The 13770-nt window shown below is 51.5% G+C and overlaps 2 protein-coding genes across 2 annotated transcripts; both read right to left on the bottom strand.

Moving 5' to 3' along the window:
- Window positions 1-160: 160 nt before the first annotated feature.
- Window positions 161-2377, bottom strand: BO80DRAFT_352242 (F-box protein; the record flags this gene model as incomplete). Its single annotated transcript, XM_025715613.1, has 1 exon — window positions 161-2377. The coding sequence occupies one exon, from the start codon at window positions 2375-2377 to the stop codon at window positions 161-163; it is 2217 nt and encodes a 738-aa protein (XP_025576765.1).
- A 2269-nt stretch (window positions 2378-4646) lies between these two features.
- BO80DRAFT_463650 (glycogen debranching enzyme) lies at window positions 4647-13450 on the bottom strand. Its single transcript, XM_025722611.1, has 6 exons — window positions 12844-13450; window positions 8459-12785; window positions 7557-7853; window positions 7336-7500; window positions 6112-7276; window positions 4647-6055 (listed from the first exon to the last, which is right to left on the bottom strand). Exons 1-6 carry the CDS (start codon window positions 13059-13061, stop codon window positions 5052-5054), a joined length of 7176 nt encoding a protein of 2391 aa, XP_025576764.1. The 5' UTR covers window positions 13062-13450; the 3' UTR covers window positions 4647-5051.
- Between the last annotated feature and the right edge of the window lie 320 nt (window positions 13451-13770).

The following is a 13770-nucleotide window of genomic DNA, read 5'->3' as shown; positions in this document are numbered from 1 at the left end:
AGAATGAGATTGGGGAATAGACATTGACATAGACATGAAAAAAGTATTAGCACGCTATCATAAATCTAGAATGTATGTACGGAGTCTGTATGTATAAGGATACCGAAAACAGCCCGATGCGCCACGCTCTGTATGCCAAAAATCAATGCCCCACTGGGGCTTACATCACGCTGACATCCTCCACCCATGGTCCCTCTCGAGCATTCAACTCGGGGATGTTGAGATCAACAATGCAAGCAGCGAAAGAATAACGCCGTTTCGTTGCCGCTGCAGTGACGAGTTGCGAGAGCTCCGACGGCTCTTCCTCTCTTAGCATAGGAGCATCGAGCCAATGAGCATTCGTGTGTTGGCTGCTAAAGTTCTCTTGGTCGTAATGCTTCCGCTTGCGCGTAAGTTGTGGTGCAGCTTCGAGCACGCTCCGGTCAACGAGTTGGGCAGGCGAAACAGTGCCATCGGTGTCAACAGATACTGACTTGCAAGGAATGTCTGCGGCTGGCTGGGCAGTCGAGGTGAAGGTATCCACGTCGATGACATTGGTTTTACCCGATGCATCAAACGCCCAGATGCGGGCACCACCGTTGGATGACTGGAGAGCTAGCTCTACTACATCATTTACTCGTCCGATCTCCTTGCCGTAAATCTGGAACGGCCACATCATGGCTGTGGGGCGGTAACTGACGCTGAGAAGGAACTCCCAGTCGCCATTCTGGTTCTGGACGAGACTGTCTCGGCGCTTTCGCGACCTCTGGTTGTCAAGGAACCAGTCCCTGGCCAGGTCGCTGTCGCCCATGACTCCGTCCCCTTGTCTCTCACGCTCCTTTCGGATGACATTGAAGACGTCTAGTGGCACGGAGTATAGGACGAGTCTGTCCTGATAGGCAGCGACTACACGCAAGCCCCAGCTCAGATCCGACCCCGCTGCGAAGACAGTCGGGGCCATACCCTCACTTATACCCTCGGATGCACTGTTGTCGAATGGAGGAACGCAAACGAATGTCTTTGTGAGACTTGTTGGCCCGCCGATGGGAGCATCAGACCCAATGCAGAGATGGCCTGTGCGGGGCTCGACGTAGAGGACATGCAGACCATCATTGATGGGAATGGCATGATAATTATGGCAATGCGTGGCCCTCACTAAGTCGGGATCTCCGTTATGTTGTGGATCCCACCGAGTAAGGGATTGGACGTCAGCGGAGAGATGGAATGGGCATTTTGGTCGCTTGCCACCATCGTGCACACCGTGGCAGCTGCATCCAGGCAGACCTGGACCGGCTAATGACGAGATAATGCGAAGCTCTCTTGGCGCATTAGGCCGACTTGGGAAGAAATGGAGAACCTCGGATGGCTGCGACATAGGGAACTGTTTACGACAGTCTTGATTGGTCTGTCCGTTAATCCAGCGCAGCTCGAACCCGGTTCCCGACCCGAAAGCGACGCAACGACGTCCCGGACAGATTGAAACGCTCTGGGGTGGGTCGTTGGCGGAGCATACATTGTATATGAAGTGTCGAGAAACCAGCTCCATGGCATACTTTGTACGGCGTAGGTCGGCACATGGACCATCAGTAGCCGGAACAAGGTCGCATACCATGCCTAGCCGACTGTGCAGCAATGCAGCGACAGTCAACTTCAAACTGCTAGTATCAATTGTGGTTGCCATAACTTCAGCAGGACAAGTGATCCTTGCCACAAGAGCGACGTCTGCGTCAGGGCTGGTACTGAAATCAGCCCTCATGGAAAGCAGACGATAAACAGAGATTATGCGATTCGATGCCACAAGCAAATATCTTCCACAATCGCTGACATGAAACAGGGGTGTTCCGTCGACATGCGTCTGGGGTTCAATTTCTGTAATGACAGGCTGAGATGGACGCCGGAACTCGGCGGCACGCTGCCTCTGAGATAGTTGAGAGAAGTCGACAACAGCGGTTGTAAGGAACCCTGGTCTTTCCACATTGACTTTCCGGCCAGACAGTAGACACTCTGTGGCAAAACGTTTGCTCATTTTCCAGACCGAACTCTCTTCCTCGCCCACTACAAGGCTCGAACTTTGACAGTCCCGTAGCCAGGAGTCCCACCAACCCGCTCGTTTGAGCATACGTTGCAGGAGATCTCGGTCTAGACTAACACGCATCCACTGGGAGCAAGTCCTCCTGGCATTGTCGAAGTCTCGAGGTGCTAGTCGGTGAAATATTTGTAGCAATATCTCCGCAGGCAAGGTATTAGCCACTGGGCGTCGAAGCGGCGTAACTTTGTCGATTGCTCTGCACCATGGCTTGCACGTCAAGCGTAAAGCAGACCGAGAGTCGTGAGGAATGTAGTGGAGAAGCCTATCCACCACCGCCAGTGGAATTCCGTGACTGCTCTGCCAGTCCATGTCACGAGTGCCCGCCATATTGGGCTCAGAATCCGAAGGAGTTGAGAAAGAAGGCATTGTGAATTGTTTTTGGTCGTAGTGAAGCAGGTAGATAGATTCAAGCTTCCTCTGTAAGACCCAGGTATCACAGAAAGACACGCTTGCGGCACAGATGCGCGATCGCACCAGGTATGAATCGGAGGAGTAGTTTTTGCACGGCGTATGTCGACTGCATCAAGGAATAACGCAATAGGAGCTCAGAATTCGGTGATTGGAATAAGCTGAAGATAAGTATATGGCGCAGATGACGCTGTTCGGATTACTGTGACCTGGCAGATAGACCGACCTGCCAAAAGACCAGATGTGTACTTCGTCCTGAAGCGAACAAGGTCACAACTGGTTTATCAAAGCTTGCTTCTCATGCCCAGTGCGGCTACTAATGATGTAGTGCTGATTGAAGCCTGTCACAGTCTAGGTAGCCTCATTACCGTAGTAAGCCGTTCTTCTCTTGTGTGTTCGACTTGTGCCAAACAGAATTGCTGACACAGGGCATATAGAAGCTCTTCACCAGAAATATATAGTGAATGTGGCGAAGATCCGACACAGCAACTGTGTCAAGCAAGCTAGAAGAGTAAATCAGAAGGTTCAGGGGCAGAGATCGAAAAGGTACCCGATACTTGACGGTAAATATATCTCTTCGACGCAGCCATGTGAACATCTGGTGCGGATAAAGTTCCATCGTATTCGCCTCCCCGGACCTGGTATAGCCGTGATAACCGTTCTGACGTCGTGAGGGCAGAAAGCTAATCGCCCCCCCCGGCAGGGAGCGTGCATCGTAAGGGCGAGCCAGCGCCGAAGAGTGGAGTCATCGCGGCGATGATCCCCATCAGGTAGGACGGCGGCTGTCGACCGGGGGGACGGGTGGGGAAGAGATGCGGATTCCGTGGTGGTTTGGCTTCGAGATTTTGCCATCGTCCACGGAAACGACGAGGTTGAGTCAAGGTCGATGATGGGCTCGGTGGGGCCAAGCGGACGAGTGAGAGGGGATAATTCATGAGAGGAGGCAAATAAGAGTGATCGGCTCTCCGAACTGCGGAGGCAATGATAGCTCGGCAATCATGAAGCCCAATCTCATACTTCATGTCATCCAATCGCGCAGATACCCCCTCAGCAAAATTCTGGATCATTCCAAGAATAACCCCCGTTCATCGGCAGCTCCCGGAGACGAAAGTGTCTCCGCTGTGGAGGGGAAAGGAGCTAAATGCGGAGCTATACTCAAAGATTGATAGCATGGCAGGCCGATGATGTTCCAGATCATTGTTGTTGGCAGGATTGATTGTGGTGGAGGGCCGGGAGGATGGCGGGGGTCGGTCAGATGATCGCGGCATTCCTCAGCCAGCAGGGCTGCCACATCCCTCAGGCAGAGTGTACTGCATAATACAGATCACAGCCTAGAACCATCCATCATCTTCAGCCATCAGCTACCCCCCCACCCCGTCTTTGGTCTCTTCTCCCATTGACTGGACTTCTTATCCGAGACTGTCACCTAGGTGTCTCCTCCACCTTTACACCATCAAAGACAAATACGCAGTATCCACTAATGCAATCTGGCGATGGGCAGTAGCTGACTTGTCACCACTCGCAGTGTACGCTGTCAGGGGTGGATGTGTCCGTGCTATCAGAAATCATTTTTCGTCGAAGCCCCTGGCATTCTGATTCTCCATTGGCAATCAGTCCAACAACAGAATGGTTAATTCCCACTGGCGCTAAGGCGAGGTCTGAGCGCAGATGTGTTCTCGAACATTCATTCCAGGTACTCCGTATGGGGTCACTAAATATCACATCTGCTGACCCAAAGAGCCTGCTCGGCGGCCACCTCTCCGATATCCCTGTGCTGGCTGAGAGGATTGTTGCCAGACGACACTCTCGGGTAAATTCTCATATCAAGAAGCCACAGAGTCTAGGAACCCACCCCTCTTGGGCCGAAGATATCTTCCGATCCAGCCTTCGACTCGGCTCATCTACCCTAGAAGGAAATCACCCGGCAAGGACGTCCTTCAACTGAGTGTGGTGGCTGGCAATGTGACATCCTGGTGTGGGACCCATCGGACAGCGTGACCATAATTGGGCTGTTCTAGATGACAGCCGCGTCTCTCAACTAATCTGGCCTGCCCCGAGAAGGGGGCCCGAAAAGTGATGGGTCGTAGATTGTGCAGGCTTAGATACTAGGGAATTTGAAATGTCCTGCGTTGGCATTTGGTCGCGGGGTCAGGTACTAAGTTCTCGAAATAGTTTTGAAAAGTGATTCATTGTCTGGAACATGGGGACAGCCTCCCTATATTACATGAAGTGATAGTACATGCAGATACTGACATAAATGATTCAAATGAAACCTCCAGTGCGAAGGTGTCTGGTATCATTAAACGAGAGAAAGGAAACCATTATTTAAACACATTGGGACACAGAGATGTAACAGGTGAGGATGCAACTCATAGCCTCGGCTGACACTGTGATGTGAAAGTCCGGGGGTGAACATGGCCATCTATGACATCAAAGGCATAGCATCGTAGATCATGATGATAAGAAGCAATACATAAACAAGAGTTATTAGAGATTCATAGATCTATGTGCAATCGGTAAGATCTATCGACTGCAAATTTGTAGAGCCGGTCCGCTTGGTACGCTGGACCGGGGTTCAGACAGATTCACCAGCCGCGTGGTTGGGAGTATCGCTAGCCCCGAATTCTGCCTGAAGATCGGGAACCGTAGTGCGCCCGGGAAGCCATGCATCATGGAGAGGCAGGATCAGGCTTGGATTGACGTACTTCTTCAGCCTTAGTCCCAATTCTTGTCCGCCGATCCGGATCGGAAAAGAATCACGATCGAGGCCGGATGGGGGAGAGAATGTCGATGATGGCGAAGGGGAGATATCGCCTCCACCGGGCCGCTCGCGGTCAATGCTCTTCAACGCGATGAATTTCATGAGAGGCTCGTAGGTCCGCGCAAAGAAGTAGCTGAACCACACTGTTGCCATCAGGAGAGGGACAATGAGCAAGGAGCGTGTAATGGCTCGGCGCAAGGCCAACACTCCAATCATCGCCAGCTGAAAGACCATCAATCCCATGAGGACTCGGCTGCAGATCATCGGCCATGCTCGTCCTGTCGAGTGCTGCTGATGATCCATCGCGTACAGGAGCTGGTATTTGTAGATGAACTTGCCGATGGTGAAGTATATCAATCCAAAAAGGCAAATCAGCCACGAGCTTGGGAAAACACTGTAGACCACACAGATAATCAAACTCAAAACCGTCTGCGGAATGGAATACCCGTAACTGAATATAGGGGGCGTGGATAGTTCAGCATAGTCCCGAGGGGTTTTAGCAGCAAGGAAGTTGATAGGATACATCGCCACACTTCCGAACTCCAATAGTCTGAACGGGAATAATCCTATTCCTTGAAGACATAGGAAGTTGATGTAGAAAGGTGCGAAGTTTTCCAGCGTCTTGGCCAGTGCAAACGCAATGGTTGTGGCATCTTTGAAGGCGTCCCGAAGATTCTCCCAGAACCCGTAGAAAGTCGTTGCGGTTCCAAACACAGTGAAGACAAGAAAGAGGTTGAAAAAGGAGAAGAAGAAGGTTTTCGAGATGACGGAAAGCTCAATATCGCCCCGGGACATCATGCCTTGCTGATTTGAAAGCCCTATCAATCGGTTAGTGCTGATATCAAATAACGAGTCATGCGAGAAAGTATCTTACAGTTGTAGATGTAAGGAACAGCAACAGTCAACAGCGAGAGAACCAAGGTCGGCAGACCAGTCTGAACAAGCGACTTTGCAAGCGGGTTTCGGACTAGGGCGTCGGCCAATTGAGGGAACACCTTGTGCAGAGTCTCGTACTCAAGCAGATAGGCAACTGGAATCAAAAGCACCGACCAGAAGACGGTCAAAAACCCAATGACCACGGTGATGAACCAGGATTGCATCATCCGTCTGGAGCGCGGGAGATAGGTATTTTTCCAGACGACATCAGCTGGGGCGGGCGCCAGTCTAGCAAGCAGTTGCATAGGATGGGGATCAAGAATGGCCTGGACAACCATTTGCGAGGCGGCAATCGACTCCATCGTGACGAAGGCAACCTCAGTAGGCGGGTACTCCTTTTGACGAGCGACATGAATTTCTTCATCAAGGCGACGCAGCTTTTCCTCATAATAGTCTATCGCATCGACATTCTTGTAGCGTAGCTTGAATGGCCCATACCACAAGCGAATTGTCGGCCGCTTGTGCGCATAGTCCGTCACATGGTCGCGTCCATGTTCTGAAAGAAGCTGGATGCGCTCGCTATCCTCCGAGATAATACTGGACCCACGCGGCTGATGGTGAATTAGTGGTAGCGCATTCGCATTCGCCTTTACGCGTTTGTAGCCTAGATGCTTGGTCCAAGCCCACTCAAGGTTGCGTAGAAGTTGAAGTCGGTCGTCGATCAGACGGTCTAATTCACGCCAGTCACGACACAGTGTAACGCTCTCGACCTTGCCAACTCGGAGGCCTTCCATGAACTCCCTAATCTTCTCCTCGGTTCCCAGGTCTGGGGGAACCCCGGACAGGCGAATGGTTCGATCGGTGGTGCTGGTCTGGCTTCCAAGGTACTTCTGCCTCGTGCGGATAACCTTATTCGTATCTTGGATAAGCATGTAGACAGCGAGTCCAGTGAAGATGTATGTAAAAATGACATACATCCACAAGTAGCTTGGATCCGATATGATCTTCTTCTTGTCCCCGCCCAGAGTCTCGTCGTCGTCATCATCCCAACCCGGAACCCCAGATTTACCCGTGTTCTTGTAGTGTGTCGGCAATATAATAACCAGGGCGAAGAAGAAGACGGTGGAGAGGAACCGGATCGCGAATTTCAAGAAGGTGAGGAACTAGTGGACACGGTTCATGTCAGACAAAGCTCAATTTTGGCACAACCCATCCAACTTACGACAAAAGCATCTAGACCCGCAGATTCTAGCACCTGCTCATCTGTGATCCGATACAGCACGGGTATCCAACCAAAGAAACTATCAGGCAGTTCGGGTAAGTATGACGCGGCGCAGCGTTGTTGCCGCCGTGCGGCGTATAGTTCGGTCCATTTCGGTCGCAAAACCTATGCAGAGACATTGTTAGAGCGTCGACTATCCATTGCGAACCGTGGAGACTCACACAGAAGGAGAGAAAGGCACCTAGGCCAACCATCAAACTAATCACTAGTTGAGTGTATAGATCGCGGCCCCTCGTTTGATCATCCCAGCGAGGTTCATGCACGTCAATGGGACTGTCTACCACGGCTGCGACCGTCAGCATGGCGGCCGCAGCGGATTCCGTGAGAGACATGACGCTCGAAAAGCAGCTATTCGGCGCCGGACGGTGGTGGATGGTGGGCGGGTTGTCAATGCATATGGAACCGCGGCCCTTTGTGCTGGGAAGGATGCGTCGGTCAAATACAACTGACGTCAGGGGCTAGGGTCACGTAGTTGACGGGCTTGCGACCTGGAGGATGTTGGTTTGACGAGGGAAAACAAAACTTCAGGGTCAGGCGACCCCAGTGCAAGCGCTCTACACCGCAATCTTCGCGCTAAGCACGGCAAATTTGGCCCGCGTCGGGCATCGTTGTAAAACTCATGTTGACGAACCCAAACTCAAAAGCACCTAGTCTCGTCTCGTCTAGTCAGTTGGCGATGAGTTGTGCACGCAGCTGACTCAGCGGCTCTTTTATGCCGACCGACGCGAAGTCGCCGGAATCCGTCCGCTGTCATACGATCCGATTTATGCATACAATCGGCAATTCACAACCATTCCAAAGCAAGAAACTATCTTCATTATCTAGAGCCTGAGCAACATGTACCCTACATACATGATGAAATATAACCAAAGGGCGGTAGGGCGCCTAGCAACAATATCCTCTTTATGCCTGTGAATGCCTTGATGCATCATAGTACAGATCAAGCAGGCATCCAGCTGACCATGACTGTGTAGGTGACTATAGAGTTGCGCAGGTTAGCAATAGTCGATTGACCTAGTAATACCAGAGGGGGAATGGGGGTTCGTGTTGCGGGGGGACGTACCGAGTCCGCACAGTGAGCACCGTTCTTATTCGTTAGCTCTGTCAGGCCCTTCCATGGGCTTTCTCGCAAAGCTCGCTTGCAACCCTCCAAGCGCCGAGTTACTTGTTGGTAAGCCTCTGTCCGTTCCGCCAGCGTCGTCCTGCGAGCGAGATCAAAGTGCAAAAATGCGCGGAGGAAGTACCCGCGTTGCCAAACCCACTCAGGACCCTGGTGGTAATTCCTGCCTTTGGCCGTGGCAAAATCGGTAGAGTCCTCTGAGTTGTTGTAGTCAGGGCGGTAATTGAGATCTGATGGATCAAGGGTGGCCATGCCTACCGGACCAGCCAGAACCTCGTCTGCTAGAGCAAGAGCAGCAAGCGCTTTGGAAGGAGTAAACAGGTCCGGAGAGACAGTCATAGCAATAGGGAAGTTAGATCGAAGCTGATAATCCTCGTATGGCTTGCCAGACCTATAAAGGTCCTTGTATATCCCTCTTCTGTTGACCACGTTTGCATCGACATCGTGTTGAACGTCTTCCCTCGGGTGTAGGGGAACATAGTAGCAGCGCTCAAAGTTGGCTCGAATCTTCGATGCCCAATCCTTGAACAAGATGGACTTTCCATTTCCGATTTCGACCCCATCGTGCTGGTAAATTCCACGTTCGTGCAGCTTTGCAACCCAAGTCAAAGCGCTATAAACCAGCCCGGTAATCTCGATGGCTGCCCCATCTCGTGGTGTCCCAGGCACTCCTTTGTTCCCAGCTTTCTCGCTCTCGCCCATTTTGTCTTGCCATGTCCCGCAATTGAATTGACTGCCACCGAAGATGAATCCTGTTTCCCAATCAACTTTAACATCGATCTGGAAACCCTCAGGCTTCATTTGCATATCAAGATCACTCCCTGCGTTGTACTCTCGGAAGGAAAGTCCATGTGCATGTCGCTGGAATACCTCCTGTATCACTTCGGATATTGTCGAATGCTGCGAGTAGGCCCTTGGGTCATCGAATGGGAACCACAGGTCATCGTATGGAAGGAACCTCCTGGGAACCTTGTGGTCTAAAATCTTCAGCCCATCCGGGGCCATTTCGGTGTAATCCTGGATCGATTGCAAGAAAAACCATACAGAATCCCGAGAATTATAGCGCGGAAGTTTTCCACTGCTGAGGAGATTCGGAATCATGCCATGCTTGAGAACACTTGCAAATGCAGATATATGCTCCTTAGCATCATCGAATCGACCTGTGCAGAGAAGAAGACCTCTAAGCGATATAAACACATCGCGGCCCCAGCATCTTGCCCAGTCTACCGCAAAATGCGGGAGGCCAGCCGCGAGACTCGGCACTATTTTTGTAGGCCACAACGACGCGGAGTTCACATATCCTGTTTGTTGGACACTCACCATACCAAGTTGATGTATGAATTCTTGGCCGTTTTGTATACGCGGTCCCAAGAGTTGAATTCCGCGTTTCCAGGCAGAATTGTAGGCAATTTGGACGATGATGGCAAAATACCGGGGTAGAAGAAAGCTTGGTAGCTCGCGGACAGCTTGGAACTTCTCCCGCAGCCATGTAGCTGCCTTGTCGAGAGCAGAGTGTTCTTCCTTCTGTGCCAGCTTTTCCAAACGACCAACGATAAAATCCAGGGCCCACTGACCGTTGCGCAGGTGCTCGCATAACGGGTGGCCTAGTTCATTGTACTTAATGATGGTCTCAAGCACACTCCACCAACCCTGCAAGCCGGCGTAAACCAAGGGGCCATGGTTGGGGATACTGTATACCCCGTCCTGGCCATTACTCGAGTCTCTCTCTTCCGCCTCGCAGCGGTAAAGGACAAAGTTCAGGTCCACCAAGCTGAGATCCGAGAACGCTTGATCCACGCCTTCGGTGATATGGCTGTCCAATCCAGTCGCATGTTCAACACTTGGCATAGATGTTTCGAACAAGGCGATAGACCCGGCAACAAACGACTCCAGTACAGAGATGGTGGTATCTTTACCACGCTCCTCCAGTGTGGTGCCTTCAATGGCACTGACACGGCTAGGCAGCCCCCGTAGGAGGGACTTATCCGCTAGTACCCTGTCTTTGGTTGTTTCACTCGCATCTACCTCCAAGGTCCATGTCCCGACATGCTTGGCACGAGTTCCAACAAGATGTGTAGGCGGCAGTATGGCTTTGCTGTCCTGGCCAGGAAATGCTGTATGCGCGATCAAGAAGACACCTTTCCGTGTTCGGGGATGAACCCTGTGAACAGTGATATACTCGCCGTCATGGTGAATATGCGTCTCGTCATAGCCTTCAACGCCCATTTTGGTGTGAAGGTCATTGAGTAGCTTTTTAATGCCGCCTATACCTCCCTCGAGCGTGTCTAACCCGACCTTGGGGGATTCTGAAAAATCCGAGAAATACAGCCGATGCTCGTGGACGAGATCCACAAGCCGAGGATAGATTTCATCATAACCGATGACGCTTCCGATGGCTGAAGCACACATAGCCACCAAAGCGGCATTCGGTAGTGTATCTTTTGCAGTCCTCTTCTGCGCAGGCATCTCGTTGTCGTGAGTACAATCCATGAACAATGCCTGCACTGGCGTAGGGCGGATGTGGGTAACTTTTTCTTTGCCAGTGTCAATGCCGGAAGAGGCTATTGCGTGGCTGCTGCCCGAAGATGGCAAGTCTAGATCGAAACTACCGATCGGGCGGCCTCCGTGACGATGAACAAGACGGCTGAGCTCCCCGGTACTCCAAGCTTGCATGGCTTCACGAATGAGTGCATTAATGCCGAGGCGTTTGACAAAGATATAATCAGCTTCCTCTGAGCCAGTGAAGAGTTCGGCGAAAACGGTGAGGTTAGGTCGCACTTTCCGTGCCTCGTCTAGCAGGTACTCCGCGACTACCAACGGCGTCGAGTGGCAATTATCGATGCGGAATCCAGAGAAGTACTTGGCCATGAGACGGGTATAGTCCGTCATAAAGTCCCAGAGGAAAGGGTTATCGTCACGGCAGCTACCGTACCTCAGCTTAACACAATCGCCCCAGACAATTACCTCACGCCGCAGATAAGCCCTAGAGTCAGGTCCAGCATTGTCCCGCAGAGCATCAGCGTTCCATATCCAGCCGTTGTTCACCAGTGCTAATGCCCTTTCGTCATGCTTCTTGGTGACATCGTTCAGAGGTAGCCGCGTGAAGTATGTTTCGATCAAAGGACTCCGTTCTGATACAGATCCGAGCTTGGGTCCATGGTCGTCGATCCGGAGATATTTGATCCGGTTGAAGATTTGATTCATGATTTCCGAGACGTCTGCATCGTACTCTTTGTAGAATGGAAGATTGACCTCGTCGAGTATCTTGGATAGGTCTTTCTCGGCTACACTTGTATCAGAAGCCGTGGAATCATAAGGACCAAAAAGTGCCGTCAGTATGACTGCTCCAAATTGGGGGTCGATTGCTCTGCTAAACCTTCCCAGAACTTGTTTCGAGGTTGGAATGGCGTGGTCTCGGATGAGACTCGCTTGCTGTTTCAAGGTCCGGTTTTTGAAGTCTTGAAGGTCGAACTGTGACCATTTTTCGTCTGTCAAATTTATGTTATTGGAAAACCTCCATTGATCGACTATTCTTCGTGTGTCAGCGCTAACATCAACGACATAGAACTCCCATAGTCGAATGCCAGAGACAACATGGTCGCGCATGGCGGTCATGACGGTGATGAGGTCTTCCACCGTTTGGAACTCGGTGGGCAGGCCAAGACTCTGAAGATCCTGTCCAAACTTCAGCAATGCAGTGTCCAGTTCGAGTGCGGCCTCAAGCCATGGAGCAGTTTTGACACTGTAGCCAGCTTCTGGGTGTTCTTCCAGCCATTTGCTGTTATTAGCAGTGTGGTTCCACACAACGTCCGTAAGCGATAGGAGTCCATATTCATTTTCCATCTTTGAGATCAAATGAGAAACATCGTCTTCACCGTTTGGGAAAATCGCATCGTCGAAATGTAGCTGGTCGAAAATACTGTAGGGTGAATTGGAAGCTCCGCGTTTCATCAAGGGCGTGAAGTGTACCATATTATAATTACGCTGGCTAATACCGTTAAGATGCTTGTCCCAGTCTGTTGGGTACTGGCCCATAAATTTGGAAATGACGGAAAATATAGAAAGCGCATTGAGGGGCAGGTCTTGGCCGCGAAGGGTCAACCTCGGTGAGACATCGATATAATGCGTGGGAGTACGTGTCGGTTCCGATGCAGGGGTCGATAGGACTGAGAACTCAGGAAGAGGAGAAAACGTCACATAGAAGGCAAAGGAGCCAGCACAGGGGATGGGTACATCGATCTGAATGTTCTTGTTGAAGTCAGGAGACAGGCTGAGATCGCCTCAAAGTGTCAGCTGCTGATAAGAGCGCGGCTATTCATGACTCTTACCTGAAGCTCCGAAAAGCAGAACGACTGAAAGGCTCGCCTTTTTCAGGGATGTTAACCCAAAGTTTACCCTCTCTGCAAATCGAGCTGCTGCCCTCGATGACAAACCGAAGCAAGTACGGCAGGTCGGTCGGAGGGGGGAGGTAGAGATACCCCCCTGGCACATCAGGCGAGCCATCGTCTTTCAGAGGCAGCAGATAAACCTGCCGTGAAGACGACATTGCGGAGTTCGATGATTTCGATAGCCCTGCTCGAGATGATTCAGCCACCAAAGTGATCAGACTGAGGGGTGGCTTCTCGATGGCGAGTCTGGCGGCTTTGTTCCTTGGGATGTTGCTGGCTAGACCGACCAAGCAATGACAGTAAAAGTAGTGAGTGTCGTCGAAGACCTAGAAAGAGAATGTAGTGATAGCGAGAGACGATGGGAGGATTTAAGAGAAAGAGAAAAGAAAGAGCCCGAACAAGATTTGTTGTTCCTGGGGGTCAGGGCAACGCAACCCCGCGGGAATACTGACATCATGAAAGCCAGCGAACCGCCGAGCGGGCTGGAACGGCCCGGTCACGGACTCGGGCCTCCGCACGGCTCCCCCTCACGCCCTGTCAGGCCATGATGATCCTCACACAGAGTAGGGGAGAGGCGCAATTAGTGGTTGTTACTGAGTGGGATTAGAGCACACAAGGAAAAGGTTCAGCCATTCGGTGTCATTGCGTCTATAGTCATCGGTCTATGTGCATGAGAAATCTTGACAAAGTATACCTACCAACAGGGTCCCCTCCCCGAAATCATCGTCATCAAAATTAAAACAAGGTGGCCGGAGAAAGAAACGGAAAGAAAACAAAAGAGGGGTATGCATGAATTGTACCCCCATCACAACCGCGCGCTCAGAACGGCCTGGCTGGTGCCACTGCTGGTCACCCGCCCGGTTCCTA

Source organism: Aspergillus ibericus (assembly GCF_003184845.1).
Source record: "Aspergillus ibericus CBS 121593 unplaced genomic scaffold BO80scaffold_13, whole genome shotgun sequence".
Taxonomy (NCBI): Eukaryota; Fungi; Ascomycota; class Eurotiomycetes; order Eurotiales; family Aspergillaceae; genus Aspergillus; species Aspergillus ibericus.
The sequence above is the reverse complement of the archived record's forward strand: the minus strand, read 5'-3'. Positions and strand labels throughout refer to the sequence as shown.